Source organism: Castor canadensis, chromosome 8, assembly GCF_047511655.1.
Source record: "Castor canadensis chromosome 8, mCasCan1.hap1v2, whole genome shotgun sequence".
Taxonomy (NCBI): domain Eukaryota; kingdom Metazoa; phylum Chordata; class Mammalia; order Rodentia; family Castoridae; genus Castor; species Castor canadensis.
Window position 1 is genome coordinate 25,042,087 of NC_133393.1, and position 20,586 is coordinate 25,062,672.

The 20,586-nt window shown below is 47.9% G+C and overlaps 2 protein-coding genes across 5 annotated transcripts; one reads left to right on the forward strand and one right to left on the reverse strand.

Annotated features, from left to right (window-relative positions):
• Nucleotides 1-601: 601 nt before the first annotated feature.
• Tcf19 (transcription factor 19) lies at nt 602-4,755 on the reverse strand. Of its 2 annotated transcripts, none has more exons than XM_074082615.1 (4): nt 4,591-4,755; nt 3,634-4,032; nt 2,087-2,642; nt 602-1,127 (listed from the first exon to the last, which is right to left on the reverse strand). In XM_074082615.1, exons 2-4 carry the CDS (start codon nt 3,869-3,871, stop codon nt 1,118-1,120), a joined length of 804 nt encoding a protein of 267 aa, XP_073938716.1. In that variant the 5' UTR covers nt 3,872-4,032; nt 4,591-4,755; the 3' UTR covers nt 602-1,117. The 2 variants fall into 2 exon arrangements, with proteins under 2 accessions (XP_073938716.1, XP_020038938.1); XM_020183349.2 differs by having other exon boundaries at nt 3,634-4,178.
• A 307-nt stretch (nt 4,756-5,062) lies between these two features.
• On the forward strand, nt 5,063-19,568 carry Cchcr1 (coiled-coil alpha-helical rod protein 1). Of its 3 annotated transcripts, none has more exons than XM_074082586.1 (18): nt 5,063-5,145; nt 6,182-6,248; nt 6,327-6,540; nt 8,643-8,946; nt 11,358-11,521; nt 11,625-11,760; nt 11,948-12,058; nt 12,260-12,409; nt 12,936-13,046; nt 13,151-13,257; nt 16,356-16,468; nt 16,667-16,712; nt 16,869-17,017; nt 17,150-17,338; nt 17,418-17,519; nt 18,616-18,767; nt 18,884-19,055; nt 19,262-19,568. In XM_074082586.1, the coding sequence occupies exons 1-18, from the start codon at nt 5,065-5,067 to the stop codon at nt 19,372-19,374; spliced, it is 2,481 nt and encodes an 826-aa protein (XP_073938687.1). In that variant the 5' UTR covers nt 5,063-5,064; the 3' UTR covers nt 19,375-19,568. The 3 variants fall into 3 exon arrangements, with proteins under 3 accessions (XP_073938687.1, XP_020038936.2, XP_020038934.2); XM_020183347.2 differs by having other exon boundaries at nt 5,093-5,145; nt 6,116-6,248; XM_020183345.2 differs by lacking the exon at nt 5,063-5,145 and adding an exon at nt 5,233-5,899.
• Nucleotides 19,569-20,586: the final 1,018 nt, after the last annotated feature.

Genomic DNA, 20,586 nt, shown 5'->3' on the forward strand with positions numbered 1-20,586 from the left:
TGATTCTGTCACTAGCTAGTTAGGGGCCCTTGCTGTGAGGTTTCCTTAATATGGGAAACATGGATTGGTAAGTCTAGGAAGGAGGGGGTTGTGGGTTGCAGTAGAATAGGTCCAAGTAAGGCTTTCCTAGTGAAAACTGTAGAAAGGATATGATGCGTTGCCAATATCTTGGCTTGGTAGAGGTTCACGGAAGAAAACTGACACGTATTCTGTATTACATAGGTTAGGAGGTTAATCCACACCAGGCCAGGTCAGTGCTGTAGCTGCTTTACTAGCTTTTTTCTCTTTTCCTGATGGTATTAGTATGGCCTGTAGGACTGGTGGTATGGCTCAAGCTATAGAGTGCCTGCTTTGGAAGCTCAAAACTCTGAGTTCAAATCCCAGTCCCACCAAAATAAATAATAAAAAAAATTAGCTAGTATAGCCTGTAAAAGTTCCATTGTTCTCATAAACCTTACCAGATCCCAACTACCTTATTTTAGTGGTAGTGGATTTGTTTTCCCTTTAACTAGAGATCTTAATTTCTTGGGTTTTTTTTTTTTCACACCTCATCCCATATATTAACACTTTTGGAACGAGGAGGTTCATACTTTCTTTATTCATCTTCACCTGCTCTTGAGAGTATCAGAACCACAAGAATCAGGCCTATAAGATTAAATACTCAGAGGTAGATGAAGCTGCTTGTTTATTTGTAAATAAAAGTAAAACTTGAAAAGCTAGGTCACCGAGATCATGGTCAGCAACAGAACTGGCCAGTGTAAAATAGTTTGGGGCTGTGCCTTAGATGATACCATTCAAGAACATTAAGGGAGCTGACGATGTAGTTCAGTGGTGGAGCATGCCTAGCATGATCAAGGTTCTGGGTTTGATCCCCAACAAAAGGAAAAAAGAAACAGAAAAATTCCTTACATCTTCACAGGTATGGCTTCTGCAACTGATGGGTGCTCTAAGCGCAGATACTCTCGGTGTCCATGACAAGAAGGTTTTACAACTTATAACAGCAGAAAATTTCAGCTCACTGTAACTTGCTGAAGGCCCGTGTCTTTGGCAGGAAGTTTTCTTCTGTCAGGGCTCCAGGCCCTGAATCCATGTCCACAGCACGGAACTTTCCCTGTAGTCATTCTCTCCTGCAGAGGGAAGGGAAGAAAAGAGCAATTCTTATGAACCATTTTTATCTGACTGTGTCTAATACTGGACTAGAGGTGCCAGTTCTGTGTCCTCTGGTGATCTGGTGATGGGCCTTAGGTCTGGATGCCAACACAGCACCCTGGACATTGGAAGTCAGCCTCCCTGGCAGCCTGGATGCTATAGCCAACACAGGCCATATGGTACCAGGTATTAACTGTCACACTGAACCCTGGCCACTGTCTCTTCTTGAGGAAGGCTGCAACAAGGTGCTGCACAGCGCTCTCCACCCCCAAATGCAGGGAGAGACATGGGTGTTTCCATGTTGATTTCTGAAGGAAATGACAAATACCAGAGTCACTGAAAAACCTGTAGAAGCCTAGACCTTGCCCATGGATTATCACAGGGTGAGGAATTTAAGACTCAGTAGATAGTGTGAGCCTAGAAATTAATTCTCCATCATTAAGCAATAGAAGAATGGGATGAAAATCCTCTGTAAAAAGTAGGAACTTAGGCTGGGGGTATAGTTTAATAGTAGAGCAGATGTCTAATATCCTAGATAACCTGAGCTCAGCACACCTGTAATCCCAGAATTTAGAAGGCTGAAATAGGCAGACTGAAAGTTTGAGGCCAGCTTGGACTACATGGTGAGACCATCTCAGAAAAAAAAACAAACCCAAATCAAAACAAAAACATATGCCCTCAGTACTGGCAAAAATTTGAGGCAGCCAGTACTCTCACAGTGAACTAAATCCCTAGCACCCAGGAGTTTTCTGGTTTTTTGTTTAAAAAAACCCTAACCTACCCTAACTTGTATGTATTTGTCAGAGCTAACTCAGATCTTGCCATTCCAATATATTCTACATCTGTTCTCATTTTTCCAACTTGAGAGAACTCAGTTTAAGACTCAAAGAGTCAAAAGGCAGTGAAAGGCTGACAAGACAGTGATGACTCTACTTACCCACTGGGTGTCAGTGGGGCTTTTTCCACCCGGAGTTTCTTCCTAGGCCCCATAAGTACTGGTGGGGGGCTCTCGGGAGCTACACTCTCATCATCCAGTTCTGCCAACACTCTGTGAGCTGATTTCCTCCGATTTCGTGGGGGTGGAGCAGGTGGGGTTCTCACTTCCTCGGGTGGAGTGGAAACAGGCAGGCTCTGTGGCCCACCCCCACTCCGGGAGAAGGTAAGGGGCTGGGGCCTGAACTTGCTGAGGCTGCCAATGGAGTTGAGGATCAGTGTGGCCTTTGGGGCTGGGGACAGGGTGCTGAGGGGCCTCTGTGGGGCCCCCTGGGAGGGCAGCATGGGCCGGAAACCAGCCCCAGCCCCAACTTCTCCCCTAGACCGAGGGATGGTAATGGCAGCAAAGTCCTGAGGTTTGACCCGGACTTGCTGGAACATGAAGTAGAACTCCGAGGAGCTGGTTCCTGGGGGTCCTTCAGGGCCAAAGGTCAGGAGGTCACCATCACTCAACTCCAGCCTGTGGCCCCTTGGGAGTCGGACATTATTGACCAAAGTCCCTGTTGATGGTGGGGTACGAAACAATGACAAGAACAAAAATGACCAGTCAGGAGTAGAAAACTCTGGCCCTGGTTGATTTTCAGGGGACACGGGGAAAAACATCAAATTCTTTCTGACTTTTTAAGACCCTCAGCAGGTGACACCACATATGTGCTCCTTCTGAGCAGGGACCAAGTTTGCTTTTCTTGTGTTCTCCCATGATGGGCTTCTCCATCATTGTGCCTAGGGCCAGCTCCAATTCAATAGGCAGCGTAGCTCAGATTAATTCAGATCCTGACTCTACTACTTACAAGCTGTCTTTTGTTTGTTTGAGACAAAAACATGTAGCTCAGGCTGGCCTTGAATTCATGATCCTCCAGCCTCAGCCTCTCAAGTGCTAGGATTATAGATGTGTACCACCATGCCAGGCTATATGGCTAATTTCTTAACCTCTGTGCCTTTTTTTTTCTTTTTTGTGAATAAAAGGTATTCTATTAGTGCCATCTATATTCAATATACTTAAAACAATGCCTAGCTCATAACAAACAGTAATGGCTACTATTGTCTGATGCCCACAGCACCACAGAACAGAATTCACCAAGCCTGTTTTACTTAAGAGGAAACCAAGATCTGGAGAGGTGAAGTGATGGGCCTGTTGGTCCAAGGATCAGAGGCAGAACTCAACTGTGAAGGCAGCCTTGAGTTGGGAAGAAAGACCACGCCCAGGTCACTAAAACATTAATTGTAACTGTCCTAACACAGGAACAAGGTGCCTCAACAATACTGGAAATGGAGCCAAGTCTGAGCTTGGCCCCAAAACATCCCACTGTGACACTGGCTGATGATGTCCCAGACCCTACTTCTACTTCCTAGTCCTATAGAGAGCTGACAGGGCACACTTTTGATGGGCAGACAAGCCTGGGTCATGACTGTCCGACCTGATAGTTGGATCCCTTCACTCATTCCAACTTGGAACTGCCCGGGGGCAAGGCTGCCCTGCTTACTGCTTACCTTGGCTGCTATGGTCCTCCAGGCTGACCCTCCAGTCATCACCTCTCCGCTCAGCATGCAGCTCTGCATGGATCCCAGAGATGAGGCCAGGCTCCTGCTGGGGCCGCAGGGCCACATCGCACAGGTCGGCCCTGCAGCCCAACCGATAGGTGCAGCCAGTCCCGGTTGGAGGGTGGAAGGTGTAGAGATCACCGCCCCTGCCGCCTCCTATGCGCAGCAGCTGGAAGCAGGGCAGCATGGGCGGTGCCCCTCACACCACCTCTTCCACTTAAGAATCCATCACCTTTCCCACTACCGGACCATGCACCTTTGGCTTAAGTCCAGCTTCTCAGTCTTGCAAACGAGCTGTGCCGTGTATAATTTCACAGCCAGAGTAGTGCAAAATCTGACGCAAGCAGCCTAGGTACACAATGCAAAAATTAGCTGTTAACAAATTTGCAGCTAAAAATTTCCGGGAAGGTCCTGATGCAAAAACAGGAACACCTCCGGTGGCACCTCAGTTGAGCTGGATCCTCAGGCCGCCAAACATCCGGGAAGCCTTCAATCTGTGCAAGGTAAAGATACATTAGGCGGCTTCTGGGGGAAATGCGGACTGGAGGGGTGTGTGTGTGTGTTCTTTTGTACAAACATACATGCAATACGAACTTATCAATTCTAATTTGGTGAAGAGAAGCTTGCTGCCAAACTAGTTTATCCAAATAACACCTCCTCTTTTTGCCAGCGCCCGCTCTTCTGGCCAATTCCTCATAACGAGTTTGAACCCCTAAGGGAAGTGGATTCACTGTCACCCTAAAGAGCTGTGCATGCAAACGGGTCCCTAAATGCTCTAACAAAGCGGATCTAACCCCTTGCTTCCTGGCTTCTCTGGATGGCATAGACAGAAAAAGGCGCTCCTAGCGATCCCGCTAGGCAAAACTAGACCTTTTCTCTCCCAGTCCATCCCAATTTCAAATGTACCCGCGCGGTGCAGTCTCGGAGTAGTCTCCGCTCCAGGCAGTGCCCTTCAAGTTCCTCGGCTGGGACCTTCGCTCCCGCTGCAGTTTGACAGTCTGAAAGCCGGGACCCGGAGGGGCGCGGTCTCGGCGCGCGGGCAGAGCGGACTCCTCCTTCGGAATTCCCGGGTCCGACTTCGCGCCAAGTTAGCCCGCCCCCGTGCTGTTTCTGATTGGCCATCTCATTTGCTCTCCTCCACTCTATTGGGCGGTGTGCCGGGTTTGTCCCCCCGATATCCCGCCTTCCACCTTTTCTGATTAGTTCACAAATTTTCCCGGGTTCCCGGAGTGGGGAGGAGCCGTCAGGGCGCGGAGATGCCCTGACTCGTTAATTGGGCGCAGCCTTAGATGTCTCTGCGCCTGCGTAAACTTTTCTCATTCTTCCTTCCGGGGCAAAAATAAGACTTTACAGGAGCCCGCCAGCCCACCCGCCTGGCGCATGCGCGTTCGGGGGTGGATGTCGGGCCCGGAGGGAGGTGTAGGGGGTGGGGCTAAAGGGCTGAGGGGGCTCTCGCGCTGGGTGAGGGACGTTCTGGGAGAGTCGGTTGCGGGCGGGAAGGGGCTGAGAGGGGGTGCTGGGGTGGGTTCAGGGGGTCCATAGGGGAAGAGGGGTGCAAGGGCCTGGTAAAGGAACAGACGAGGTGGTCAAAAAAAACAGCCTTAGAGCTCAGAGTCTAGCAGGGTGAATCTGGGGGCGGGAAGAGGGGAAAACTGAGCACGCTATCAGCTGAGAGATGAGGGTGAGAATGAGGGACCAGAATAATTCCTTCAGGAAAAAAGCAGACTAAGATATAGGGAGGGACAGGAATAGGAATTCCAAATTCCTGTAAAAAAAGAAAATAGGTGAATTTGGGTGGTGGGGGGGAAGGTCTTAAAGAGCCCACTCTGCTGTAGGACTGTAGAGGGAGAAGGGCAACGGGAATGGAAGTTGAGGAGATAGTAGAGAAACTGAAAGGAAAGTTGCAGAGAGGCTTGCATGTGATGCCAGAAAGCTGGCTTCTCTGCCATGGGCTCTAGGCTGCTTGGATTCCCAGGAGTCCTAGGGAGGCATCCACCCCTACATGTGGCTACATTCTTCTGGGGTCAGGCCTTGGGTCAGTGCTTTAATAGGGAAGGATCCAGGAATCATGGCTTGGAGATGCCTGGATGGGCTTCCCCAGGGCCCTGCTGAGCCATGGAGAGAACTCTGGAGATTGGGCTCAGGGCCCCTGCACTCTGTACCTCCTTTCTCACCTCCAACCAGGAGCAGCAGGCACTGTAGAAACTTGAGGAGGGTAAAGGCACTGCCCAGATCATAGAAGTAGGAGAAAACCCAAAAGCTCCCCCTCTGCCTCTCAGTACATTCTCTCCAAATCATGGTTCTTGCCCAGTTCTACCAGGGGCCAGGTTGGGACTGGCAAGTGGTCTACTATCTCTTTTGGGAAATAGGAAAAAGCTGAGAGTTGGGTGGACCTGTCTGTAATTTAAGGATTATGACTTTGTTATTGTAGGGGCTTTCTCTTTGGAAGATGGCCTGAAAATTGAATTGGAGTATCCTTGTTTCTCCTATTGTCCAGGGGAGCATAGATGACTGGAAACAGAATCTAGAGTCTTCAGATAACGTGGACATGTTGCCACCTTCAGGTCAGTAGGGCTGGGCAAGGGGACCTGTGATTGCCTCTACCTGGGAAACTGACAATTGTTGCTCTTGTGATTCCTCAGGTTTTGCTGGGCTGATTCCCCCCTCCCACTTCCAAGCTCGTCCCCTTCCAACTGTGCCACGAATGGCACCGACCTGGGTCTCAGACATTCCCCTGATTCGATCCCCAGTCCATCAAGATGTCTCAGAGAGGCGGGTAGACACTCAGAAGCCTCCAGTGACCATGGGGGAATGGGATGTTTCTGGCCATGGGCAAGGGCCAGGGTGGAGAGCCAGGTAGGATCCATTGTTGCTGTTTAAGACCTGCTTACTAGTGACCCTTCATTGAAATAGATTCCTTAGGCCAGGTGTGGTGCTGGTGCATGTCTGTAATTGCAGCTACTTGGGAGGCCCAGGTAGGAAGATCTCATTTGAGGCCACTCTGAGCAAAACTAGCAAGACCCTGTCTCAAAAAAAAGGTTGCCTAGCTTAAGTAGAGTGTTTTACCATGTATGAGGCTCTGAGTTCACTCTCCAGTAACAAAAAAAAAAAAAAAAAAAAGAAGAAATAGATCTCTCACTCTATTTTGGCCCTTGGTTCTATAACTTGTGGTTTTTCTTTTTCTGCTGGAAATTGAACCCAGGGGTTTGCCCATGCTAGGGGATTGCTACCCCAGCCCCAACCCTCATTTTTGCATGAGCAATTATTGGTACCTACAATGTATAAATAATGTTAGGGCTGGACATAACAAAGATGAGTAAGAGAGATCATGACTTAAATTATCAGTTAGTAAGGAATTTAAATTTCTAAGGGTGGAGATAGGTTGGCCAGCAGCTAATCTTAAAGCCCCATGTAAAGCAAGGTAAGACTAGACATATAGACCCAGTATTGTGGTATACTGGTTCGTTCTGATGGAGTAGTTGAAAAAGGCTTTTATGGAGAACTTGTCACAAGTTGGCCATGCTGTCTCTAAATGTGTTGTGTGAAAATTATTACTCTATTACTTCCTCCCCCTCCCCAACCTAGGGATCAGATCCCCCAGGGCCTACAATTTTGTTACTTTGTATGTATTTTTTTATGTGGTCTTGAGGTTTGAATTCAGGGATTCATGCTTAAAAAGTGAAAATTCTTATTCTTGTTTCATGTGCATACAAGAATGTGCACATTCTTGTTTCTTGTCTTTTCCCATGTGCACAGAGATGTCATTCTGTCAATCCAAAATAGGATTGTATCAAAAAGGAAGGAGCATGATTTTTTTTTTTGAATTGTGTTTGTTTATTTGTTTATTCACCTTTTAAAGAATGAATGATTTCCTGCTACCATTACCATATTTCAGTTTGCTTGTATATTTATTTTTGTGGTAACTGGGGTTTGAACTCAGGGCTTCATGCTTGCTGCGCAGGCCCTCTACCACTTGAGCTACTCCATGAGCCCAAGATCATGATTAAAGAAAGTACTAGATTGGTGTCACTACAGATTCTGTATCTAGTTTGGTTGCCAGCAAGGGGACCTTTAGCAAGCAAGTCATTTAATTTGTCTACAGATTCCTTTTAGTTAAAAAAGAATCCTGTGGCTTCTAGTGAGGGAGCTCTCTCAGGAACTATAGAACAAGCCGGTTTAAACTTAGTGATGCAGGGCTGGCTAATTGGATGACTTACGTGGTGGTGCAGCTACCTGGCAAGCATGAGGCCCTGAATTCAACTACTGCAGAAAACAAAACAAAATGTACATGATGCCAGTAGATTATTTTCCAAAGATTGGGCACTTTCTCTCATACTGCTCATATAGTATACCATACATGTGATAAAAGCTTGTACCTCACACTTGGCCTTGCCATGTAGATAATAGAAGTTCAGGAAACCCTGCCCCACGCCCCCCCTCCCCCCCAATGCTTCCCTCACTTTTACTTGCCCTTAGATCAGAATTTAGAAGTCTCTTCATGTTCTTCTAATTTCTTCACTCAGAATATCTGGTCTTATGATGTGCAGTTTGATGTTTAACATATCTGCCTATGTGTAGCTCTCTGGAGAGATTATGTTCCATGTTCTTACTAGCCCTTGGGTCCTCTGAACCCAGGCAGTGGACCTTATGTGCTTAGTAAGGACTTTTAAAATTTTTATTATAGTCTAGTAGCCCAGACTAGCCTCAAGCTCCCAATCCTACTTCAGCCTCCCTAGTGCTAGAATTACAGGCATGTATCAACACACCTGGCCTTAGTAGGGACTCAATGAATGATGAAGATGATTATGTGAATGCAGAGATTCCCATGCTTCAGCTTCATCCCCTACACCTCTGCATGTGGCAGCAGAGGGATCCTCTTCTTCCTGTCTCCATTTATGCCCTTGGTCATCTTCCCAGGATCAGAGACACTTCTTGCCTGTGCTAACCTGTTTTTGAAGGTCCCTGGAGATGGATGGGTCACGGGCCCTGAGCCAGCAGGCAGAGCTGATCTCTCAGCAGCTGCAAGAGCTTCGGCAGCTGGAGGAGGAGGTCCGGTCCCTACGGGAGACCTCGCTGCAGCAGAAGATGAGGCTGGAGGCCCAAGCTGTGGAGCTGGAGGCTCTGGCACGGGCAGAGAAGGCTGGCCGAGCTGAGGCTGAAGGTCTGCGTGCTGCCTTGGCTGGGGCTGAGGTTGTTCGGAAGAAACTGGAAGAGGGGAACCAGCGGGAGCTAGAGGAGGTTCAGAGGCTGCACCAAGAGCAGGTGAATGTGGCAGGGGGTTGGGTGATAGGACAGGAACTTCTTGGTGGCAAAGAGCAAGTATTATTTTAGAAGAGACCCCCATGAGCAGGAGAGTAAAATAGGTGGCCAAGAAAAAGGGAGAACTTGGGTGTTTTGGTCTTACTCAGATTGCACTCAGGACTCAGGTGATCTCTCACGACTTGATGCCCTCTTTTCCTCTTCCAATAGGAAGTAGTTTTCCTTCCTTCTTTACACCACGTACTCTATACATTTGAGAGTGTGGTGGGGGCCAGGGACGAAGGTAGGCATGGGTCCTGAAGAGGATTAGGAAAGGGAGATTATTGTCAGGAAGTTCAGTGCTTCTCTTTGCTATTTCCTGAAACAGCTGGGACTCTGTAACCAAATTGCCTGAGTCCCTACCCTCATGGGTGGAGCTGACAGCCTAATGCAGGATACATTCAACATTTAATGAGATTGTAATTAATTAATTATAATTGGGACAAGGGAGCACTAACCCAGTCTGGGGATTAGGAAAGGCCACCCTAACCAATCGAGATGTCAAGAAATGAAACCATACGGATATTAGAACAAAACATGAGTGAATTCCTTTATAATGTTAGAGCAGAGAAGGCCTTTGTACCTGTGACTCAAATTACAGAGACCTTAAAAAAGAATATTCACATTGGCTTTATAATATTGATATTCAAATGACAGAGTTGAAGAACTAATGATAAACTACAGAAGAATATTCATAGTTCATGTCACAGGAAAAGGTTAATATCCCTAATACATAATTTGTGTCTAGAAATTGATAAGGGAAAGATCAGCAATCCAGTCAGAAAATAGACAAAGGAGAGAGATAGATGTTGTGTGTGTGTGTAGGCTAAGGTGGGAGGGTCACTGAGCTCAGGTGTTCCAGACCAGCCTGGACAGCATAGTGAGACATCTCAGAAAAAACCCCAAAAGACGAAAACAGACAAACAAAAACCATAAAGACTACCTTTAGGGATCATTTTTATAATTTATTGCTAGAGAAATTTCTTTGAACATGTATAGCACTGTCATCAAACAAGGTCTATACTTTGGTAACCCTGTTACCATGTTCAAAAATCTAAGGCAATGTGGATGATACCTAACTGCTGATTAGTTAGTAAAGTTAACTAAATAAAGTTATAAAACTGCCCCCCCCAAAATGAATAACCACTGAAAGTTTTTTTTTTTTGATGGGACTGGGATTTGAACTCAGAGCTTCACACTTGCAAAGCACTCTACCACTTGAGCCACATCTCTAGTCCGTTTTGTTCTGATTGTTTTGGAGATGAGGTCTCTCAAACTATTTAATTGGCTGGGCTAGCCTTGAACCTTGATCCTCTCAATCTCAGCCACTCAGTTCAGATTACAGGCATGAGCCAGTGTACCTGGCTAACCACTGAAAGGTTTTAAGCAGAAAAATGACATGATCAGATTTGCATTTGATCTAAAAAGATCAGTTTTGTGCCTTATATCACAAACTTTCCTTTGGTGTGGAGATAGGGCTAGAGTGGGGAGACATCAGAAAGCAAGGCAGCCACTTTGCCCCCTCACCCACCTGTCCTGTGATTGTTAGTGGCTGTGACACAGTTGGCATTGTTTGAGGCAGCAAGAAAAGACAGATTTCCTCCCTCCTTAGAGCAACCTATTCTATGGGGCACAGCAGACAGTGAGTACATACTGTAGTAGGATAATATCAGATGGTGTCAGTGCTCAGAAAGCTGTGAACAGTGATAGAACAGGGTAGGGTGGTGGGGAAGGATTAGAGGGCCAAGAGAGACCTTTCTGAGGAGGGGACATCACTGTCCTTTGCTGTTCCTCTGCAGAGTAAGGAAGCTACTGTTCAGCCCTAGGCAGACTTGCTATGACTGGCACAGGGTGAGCAGGGAGAGAGCCACAGGAGAGGAGCTCAGGGAGGTAGGCCTGACCAAGTCACAGACTTTACAGGCATAGGAAGAAATCTAAATTTGGTTCTGAATGTTAAGCCACTGAAGGGTTTTAAAGACTAGTTAGGATGGTACAGTGCCTAAGGCCCTGAGTTCAAACCCCAGTACCACCAAAACAAGGCAAAATAAAAAGTAGTTAGGAGATGGTTGCCATTGTCCAGGCAAGAGAGGAGGTAGCTTACCTAAGGTTGTTGCAGTGAATCTGGAAAGACAGAGAAGTAAAATATGTTTGGAAAGAGACCTGGTAAGAACTTTTGATGGGTTTGAAGGTGGTTGGGGAGAACAAGATGCCAAGGACGATCACTTTTTGCCACATGGTTGGGTGATCTTTGTTGGGTTGTTCTCTGAGGTCATGGACAGTGGGAGTGAAGGGATAAGATCAAAGCACAGGGGAAGTTTGGAAGGCCTTCATGTGGGGCCAGCTGGCCCCTGCTCAGCCTGTTCTTCTTTCCATAGCTGTCCTCCTTGACACAGGCTCACCAGGAAGCTCTTTCCAGTTTGACCAACAAGGCTGAGGGCTTGGAGAAGTCTCTGAATAGTCTGGAAAACAGGAGGGCAGGGGAAGCCAAGGAATTGGCTGTGGCCCAGAAGGAGGCTGAGTTGCTGCGGAAGCAGCTAAAGTAAGTGGGCATGGGTGGCTGAGAGGGGCCTGATGGTGGATGGTGTGAGGTCTCCAGGGTGCTCCACTGATGGCTGCCCTGTCTGTTTCCATGCCAACTCTAGTGAAACCCAAGAAGACTTGGAGACTCAGGTGACCCTGGTAGAGAATCTGAGGAGATATGTGGGGGAACAAGTCCCTCCCAAGGTCCACAGCCAGGCGTGGGAGCCAGAGCGACAAGAGCTTCTGAACACTGTGCAGGTGGAGGGAGCACAGGGGTGTAGCTGTGGAGGGGCCTATGGGGAATCAGGTCAGGAGATGGTGGCAGCCCTTGGAGGAAAGCATGGTCCCAACTACATAAGGCAGTGCTGTTGTGGAACCCAGACTGGCTGCTACCCCAGGGCAGGAATGGAGGCTCTGACTGGCACTGCTCTCATTCCACCTGCAGCACTTGCAGGAGGACCGGGCCAGCCTGCAGGCCACTGCAGAGTTGCTGCAGGTACGGGTGCAGAGCCTCATGCACATGCTCACCCTACAGGAGGAGGAGCTGACCAGAAAGGTAATGTCCTCCCCAGGCAGCCCTCACCTGCTAGGCTCTACACCTGCCACCTAGCCTCCCTCCCTGGGTGGGTATACTGCCAGACCTCAAACTCCTCCTATTGTGACTTCTGCTGCTACAGAAGGACAGAGAAAAGACAAACATGGAATCTCTTTCTCTACTCACTCAGGAGCCACTTCTCCCTCTTCTTCCTACCTTCAGGTTCAACCTTTAGATGCCTTGGAGCCAGAGTTTACTAAGAAGTATCAGTCCCTGTTGCAGCGCTGGCGGGAGAAGGTGTTTGCCCTCACAGTGCAGCTTAAGGCCCAGGAGATAGAGCACAGAGACCACATGAAGCAGCTGAAGGGACAGGTCAGTGACTCTGTTTGACCCTGCACTCCCCCCAGCTCCTTGCACAAGAATGGCAATTAAACAACAAATATTGTTGAGGTGGTTGCCACATATTGGGCACACAGTCCTGAATGAAACAGACAATTACTTGCTCTCATGGAGCATAGGTTCTAGAATGGGGATTCAGTAAACAGATGTCAAACAATTATATGTGCTATAAATCGAAGTGTAAAAGATGATGTGACAGAGAGACTGAAGTGGGTCAGCTTTAGGTAGGATGGTCAGGAATGACCTCTCTGGGGAGGTAACAACATCTGAGGGTAGGTAGCATGGTCAGAGGGGGTGGTTCTTTGAGGATGGGTCAGGTTGTGGCCCCTCAAAGTGTGGGTACATGGAACATGCTTCTGGAAGGACAGTTGGACTCAGACTGCATTCTCAGGAGCCCCAGCTGCTTGTCTCCTCAGAGACCTTTGACTCTGCTTCTTCTCAATACCCCCCAAAACCTTTGCTTCTAGACTGCCTTGCCCAGCTTTCTCTCTTCTCCCAGGTGGCTGAGCTCCAGGAACAAGTGACCACCCAGAGCCAGGAGCAGGCCATCCTACAGCGCTCCCTGCAGGACAAAGCCGCGGAGGTGGAGGTGGAGCGCCTAAGTGCCAAGGTCTGAGTCTGAGACTGATGGAGGCTAAGGGAGGATTAGAAAGCCCCTGACCAGGATCTGTGGGCATTAGCGAGGGACTCTTTCCTTTACCACATCCTCCCCAGGCCCTACAGATGGAGCTGAGCCGTGCTCAGGAAGCTCGGCGGCGGCGGCAACAACAAACAGCCTCGGCTGAGGAACAGCTGAAGCTTGTGGCCAGTGCTATCAGCAGGTATCTGGAATGGAGGGGTGGATGGAGGAGCACTGCTGCTTCCCCATCAATCCAGGGCATTTTGGAATTAAAAAGCCTCAAGCAAGAGAGGCTAGAAACCTGGCAGCTTCTATATTTGGTTTCTCCTGGGGTGGCCCCTCTCTATCATACCAGCACCACTTGCTGTCAGTTCCTACCATGCTGGGCTGGAGTGAGGCACTGCTGCCTCTTTCAGTTCAGTTTGGTAGTGGCTTGAGCTAAGTAGAGCCACTGGGAAGATCTGCACCTTCAGAACTGTTCAGGAACAGAAGGGCAGAACAGGTCCTGGCCCATGGCAGGGGAGAGGAAGATGGTAGGAGGGTGAATATGGTGCAAAAAATGTATACACATGTATGTAAATGCAAAAATGATACCTGTTGAAACTTCCAGGAATGGGGAGAAAGGGGGAGAAAGGAGAGCAGTGGAGGGGGTAAATTCAAGTATGATATATTTGATTTGTAAGAACTTTTGTAAATGCCACAATGTACCCCTGCCCAGCACAACAATTTAAAAAAAATGTTTAGAGATGGGGGTGTGGATACATAATCTCTTTTCCTCTTTATGATTTTACAGGCATGCCCTTTTGGAAAAAAAAAATTATTGGAAGCTATCTCCTCTACTTGCTTACTAGATGTCTTTTTAAAATGAATGCCAGTGCTGGAGATGTTCCTCAGTAGTAAAGTGCTTGCCTAGCATGCAAGAGGCCCTGAGTTCCATCCCCAGCACCAGAAAAAAATGACACAATAGTTTAAACTTGCATGGAATTAGACTAGTTAAGAGGAACCACTGTTCACTTTCAATCCATTTCACGTGCCTCCTACATCCAGGAGAACAGATACCATCCACAGGATTTTGCTTTGGTACAGGAGATCACAAAATTTGTTATTTTTTTAGCTCACATTGTAAGTAATTTTCTTTTTTTTTTTTTTTTTTCATTTTTATTAGCATGTATTTATTGTACTGGGGGGATTCATTATGCCAATTCCCAATAGTCTTACACTATACATTGGTTAGATTGCCCCCACTGTCTCCTCCCTGTAACCCCTTCCCCACTCCACTTAGAGCAATTGAAAGAGGTTTCATCGTTCTATTTCATGTCAGAAATTGTTCTTACTTATATGTCTTACCAAAAGGTCCTCCAGGTTTAAAGTAATCCAAACTCCAGGTTGTTGCCAGGTTTGTTAGCAAGTCTCTACATGACCTGGAGACCTTATCAGAAATGGTTTCAATAAGAGCCACTGTAGGTGTCGGTGAAAATGATCTTTGCTTGCTGCCAGCTTTGTCATCACTTGTTTTTCTAGGAGACTGGGACTGTGCTTAGGAGGGACTAAATACTCCCTGGCCCTTCCTTGTGGGTCTGTTTCACTTCTCAGTTTTCCTGAGCCATGTGGGTTTGTTCTGGCATAGCTAGCTGATAAGATGCATGAGGCTGCCCTGCTTTGGTATCAGGGAATCTACCCTCCTAGGCTCACTCCAGAGGGCAACTTTGATCTCTTGTGCGTTATAGTGATCAAAAAATAGGTTGCATCCAGGCATGATGGTCCATGCCTATAATCCCAGCATTTAGAGGTAGAGATAGGAATACTGGAAGTTCGAAGCCAGCACGGGTTATATAGTAAGATCTTGTCTTAAAAAACCAAAAGAGAAAACAAACAAACAAAAAAAACCCCATCAGGTTGTGAAATATAAGATTCACAAGTTGTTTGGAAATCTGTACAGTTACTTAATGCCTTCTTAGGGCAAGGACCGCTTAGAAAACTGATGGCAGCTATGGGATTTTTTTTTCCTTAGAAAAACATACCTAAGTTCATGTACCCCAAAGGTGCCCGTTGTCTTAGCCCCAAAAGAACTGTTGTTGCTGAACACTTCCGTGGAGTATGACCCCTTGCAGACTGTTACTAAAGACACTGATTGCCATGATCGTAATGAGAAGCTCACTGCAGGTATTGGATCAGGAATAACTGCCTTTTTTTTGAGCAACTTTTCTGGGTTTTTTTTGGTGGTACTGGGATTTGAATTCAGGGCTTCATGCTTGCGAGATAGGCACTTGAATGCTTGAGTCATACCTCCAGCCCATTTTGTTCTGGCTATTTTTGAGGTAGGGTTTTACTTTTTGTCAAGGCAGGCCTGGACCATAATCCTCCTATTTTAAGCATTTTAAGTTTCCTGCAGTTGCTGGAATGACAAGCACATACCACCATGCCCAGCTCTTTTTTTTTTTTTTTTTGCAGTACTGGGGTTTGAACTCAGGGCCTACACCTTGAGCCACTCCACCAGCCCTTTTTTTTGTGAAGGGTTTTCTCAAGATAGAGTTTATCAAATTATTTGCCCAAGCTGGCTTTTAGCCTCAGTTCTCTTGATCTCTGCCTCCTGAGTAGCCAGGATTATAGGAGTGAGCCACCAGTGCCTGGCCCATGCCCAGCTTTTATCCCAAATTGAGATGGCCTGGAAATGCCATCCTCCCTATCTCAACCTCTCACATTGCTTGAGATGACAGTCATGCACCACCATGTCCAGCTATTGGTTGAGATGGGGGGATCTCCTGAAGTTTTTGCCTAAGCTGGCCTTGAACTGCTATCTTCCCAATCTCAGCCTCCCAAGTAACTAGAATTATAGACACGAGACACTGGCACCTGGCTAGCAACTGGATCTTTTTTTTGTGTGTGTGTGTGATACTGGGGTTTGAACTCAGGGCCTATACTCAAGCCATTCCACCAGCCCTTTTTTGTGATGGATTTTTTGAGATAGGGTCTCACGAACTATTTGCCTGGGCTGGCTTCGAACTCTGATCCTCCTGATCTCTGTCTCCTGAGTAGGTAGGATTACAGGTGTGAGCCAGTGGCACCCTGCAACTGGGTCATTTTTATCTGACAGTCACTAAAGACCTGTATCACCAGGCCTTGCACTAAAAAGTCCTGCCCCTCTCTGTGGCTTCAACTCTTTTTCCTCACTCTCGTCCCCCTCCCTGTTTTTCTCAGTTGGTTAACAGTACAGGGTAGACATTGTTGTGTGTACAAGGCCCTGCAGGCTTTTCAGGAATGAGGTGATGGTGGTGGGTCAGTGACCTGTGTCTTCTTCAGCTCTCAGATCTACCTCCAGAGCACCATGACCAAGATGGAACAGGCTGTTGCTCGACTTCCCAGCCTCAGCAATCGACTCAGCTATGCTGTCCGCAAAGTCCACACCATTCAGGGTGGGTAGAGCATCTGTAGGTGCATCCTGCTTGCCCCAGCAGCCCTGGCCCTCTTCTCCTTAGCCTGGCTCTCTGATCCCATAGTCATCCTCCCTCCTGCTCACCAGTTCTTGCATTATGTTTCCCTTTACTTCCCTGTCTTCCCTTTCATCCCATGCAAACTCAGCTGTCTGTTGTTCTCTGCCTTTCCCTTCCCAGGCCTGATGGCTCGAAAACTGGCCCTTGCTCAGCTGCGCCTGGAGAGGTGAACTTTGGGCACTTTGAAGTGGAGAGGGTGGTGTGTGTATTGGAGGGGCTCTCAGGTGTTGACTGCTAGTACCCAAAACAGGACTAGGGAGGGATGGGGGCTTAAGTGGTCAGGCAGCTGGGTGATTTTACATGATTCCCTTGTCTGTCCCAGCTGCCCCTCACCTCCACCCCAACCCCCAGCAGACATGGACATGAACCTTGAGTTGCAGCAACTGCGGGAAGAACGTAACCGCCTGGATGCAGAACTACAGCTGAGTGCCCACCTCATTCAGCAGGAGGTGGGCCGAGCCCGGGAACAAGGTATGCCTGCATGGATGGGTAAATGGATGGATGCATGGATGGGACAGAGAGGAGGTGGGAAGACCTGGGGTCTAGGGCATGTGCTCCAGGAGAACCTGGGGTCTAGGGCCTGAGGGAACCTTTTCATCCCAGGGGAGGCAGAGCGGCAGCAGTTGAACAAGGTGGCCCAGCAGCTGGAACAGGAGCTACAGCGCACCCAGGAGTCCCTGGCCAGTGTGGGACTACAACTGGAAGCAGCTCGTCAAGGCCAGGAGGAGAGCACCAAAGAGGCTGCCAGTCTCCGGCAGGAGCTGACCCAGCAGCAGGAGATCTATGGGCAAGGTGTGGGGAACGGGCAGTGGGTGCTGCCACAGAGGGTGTGTGGCTCCTCCTGATACTCTCCATCGTACCTTAACTCCAGCTCTGCAAGAGAAGGTAGCTGAGGTGGAGACTAGGCTGCGGGAACAGCTGTTAGACACAGAGAGGAGACTGAATGAGGCCCGGAGGGAGCAAGCCAAGGCTGGTAAGATGGACCAGAGTGGACATGAGCCTTCCAGGAAGAAGGCAGCATTGAGACATAAGGTTATTATTTCCTCCCACCCCTGCCTGCCCCAAGTTGTTTTACAGCTTTTTTCCTTTTTTTTTTTTTTTTTTTTTTGTTGATGCTTGGGTTTGGCCTCAGGGTCTCATGCATGCTAAACTGACACTTTTGCCACTTGTGCCACTCCACCAGCCCTGTTGCACAGCTTTTTATTGATGCATGCAAGTAATGAAGTATTGAAGCAATGGCACAAATAAATACTCACCTAGTGAACAGTATGCAGCCAGCACCGGATTGAGAAATAGCATGTGACCAGTTCTGGAGCCCCCAGACTCCTCTCCCAGTCATCGACCCTCATCAAAGACCACCAATATCCTGATCGCTAGCACGTCCCCTTCAAAAATTTCAAACACCTGGATGAGTTAAAGTCAGTAATGAATATTACATCTTTTCTAACTAGAGACAGCAGTCAATGTTTCCCACATTTGCTCTCTTATTTACACATACACACAAATTTATACACACACACACTTTTTTAATCTTTAAGTTACAAACATGATTGTTTAGCCACATCTCCCACAAGCAGGAAAGTCTGTGTAACCACAGAATTATCACACTTTAAGAACATGAGTATTAGTTCGGCATGGTGGTATACACCTGTAATCCCAGCATGATGAGGCCGAGGTAGAAGGATTGTGACTTTGAGGCCAGCCTGAGCAACATAGTAAGTTCAAGGCTAGCCTGAGCTACATAGCAAGACCTATCTCAAAAAAATCTTAGGAAAAAAAAATCACAAGCACTAATTGTACAAAATCTAATATCCAGCCCCTATTCAGGTTCCCTAAGGAACTTGTGGATGGGTCAGAGATGGGGAAAGTGCTTTGGGTTCACAGATGCACAGGTTCTTGGAGCATCAGATCACATCCCCACTGTGCAGAAGAGACACTGAGATCCACAGAACAGTGCAGCTGCCCAGCTGGGAACCCAGGGTTCTTGATGCACATCCAGTCTCATTTTTGTGCTACTGGCTGCTCTGGGCTGACGCACACCTCCCCTGACTCCCCTGACTTCTCTATAGTGATCTCCTTGCGTCAGATTCAGCGCAAAGCTACCAGAGAAAAGGAGCGGAACCAGGAGCTCAGGCGTCTGCAGGATGAGGCTCGGAAGGAGGAGGGACAGCGACTGACCCGGCGCGTGGAGGAGCTAGAGAGGGACAAGAATCTCATGCTGGTAGGGGGGACAGCAGAGACTTGGGCCTGTGGTAGACTGGTTGGTGGGTAAAAGTGTGGAAAGAGTCAGGGGCAGTTCTACTGAGGCTAGGTGGTGGTTAACCTTCTCTTTCCCAGGCCACCTTGCAGCAGGAGGGTCTGCTCTCCCATTACAAGCAGCAGCAACTGTTGGCAGTTCTTCCCTCTTTATTGAATGAAGAGAAATCTGTTGAGTCTAGCCCCAAGCCTCCAGGATCCTCAGCACCTGTGTCTCCACCAGCAGCCCTGTCCACTAGGGAGTCCATAAAAGGTAATGGGCTAAGCAGAAGGGACAAATGGGAGCAGTCAAGAATTTCTTTACATGCATGAGCCTCGGAGGCCCTCAGCCTCTTTCAGCCATGCCCACCTTGGACACAAGAACCTTTTCCCTCAGCCCCTTCCATCCTGTGTTGGTCCCACCCCCTGCACAGTTCAGAGCCTTCTGTCAACATTATCCCTTGGTATCTTCTTTCACAGGGTCCCTTTCTGTCCTGCTTGATAACCTGCAGGGCCTGAGCGAGGCCATTTCCAAAGAGGAAGCTATTTGTCAAGGAGACAACCAGAACTCCCCTGCTCCAGCCCGCAGTTGAACAGCTAAGCATTTGGAGCTTGAGGGAAAGGCAGCCAAGGGCTGGTTCCCAAGAGGATCAGAGGATCACGGAGAAATACATAAGAGGCCAGCCCAGCCCTCTTCCTTCATTCAGCCTTAGGGACACCAGCTTCCACCAAGTCTGAATTCTCCCCCACAAAATAAAGATGACTGCAGTAGAGCCACTGTTTGAAATGTTGTCTCCAGGAATATGTGGATTCCTCCTGCAGCCATCTCTCTTCCTGGGACTGTGTGAAGTGGTTCTTTCTCTGGTGGTACTTCTTTCCAAATCCCTTTCCTTGGCTGCTTTGGAAGTGGTTTGAAAGGCTTTCAGGTTCCCAGTTTTATTTTAAAATTTTTATTTTTATTTACTTATTTTTGGCAGTACTGGGGTTTGAACTCAAGGCCTAATTACTTGCTAGGCAAAAGTTCTTACCACTTGAGCCACTCTACCAGCCCTACTTTTTGTTTTTAAAATACTTAAAACATCTCTGGAAGATGATTAATGCCAGGAGCAGGAAGTTATGTTCTGAACTCAGATGGTGTCCTTCATATTTTCTGTCCCCTCTTGCAATCCACTCATTCAAGAAGAATCTCAGAGCCAGACACTGTCCTAGCCCGGATCCACAGTGGTGGGCTTGATAGCAATGCCCCTGAACCAGGGAAGACACTGAGACAAGGGGAGACACAGAACAAACTAGGCTTCAAACAAATGCTAGGAAGAAAAGTAAGATACTGTCAAATTATAGAAACGGGCTCTGGGGCAGGGCAGCATTGGGTGAGGAGACCTTGCGCTGAGGCCAGGAGAGTTTAGTGTGGGTTAGGATAGAGAATCCTGGAGGAGAGGTAATTTATTCCAAGTCAATAGAAAGTCTGTGGAGTACTTGTAGGAACAAAGTTATTTGCATTTTAAAAAAGATTTGACTGGGTGTGGGGAGGGAGGAAGAGAGGACTGAAGAGTACGCTGGGGCAAGATGGTGGTCCATGACCAGAAGAGGGGCCTAGTTGGGATGTAGTATGATCAGAACTTGCAGGAAGGTGGGGCGAGGGAGGGGAGGAATGAAGTTTTCCACACCAGCCCTAGAAGGGACAGTAGTGTCATTCACTGCAGGGGAGGAACAATTCCCAGGTTGGGGAATAATTGGGAAAGAATTTAGTTCTAGTTTGGACACTTCTGAAAGTTCTAGGAGGATCTCTGAGAGGTAAATTAGCT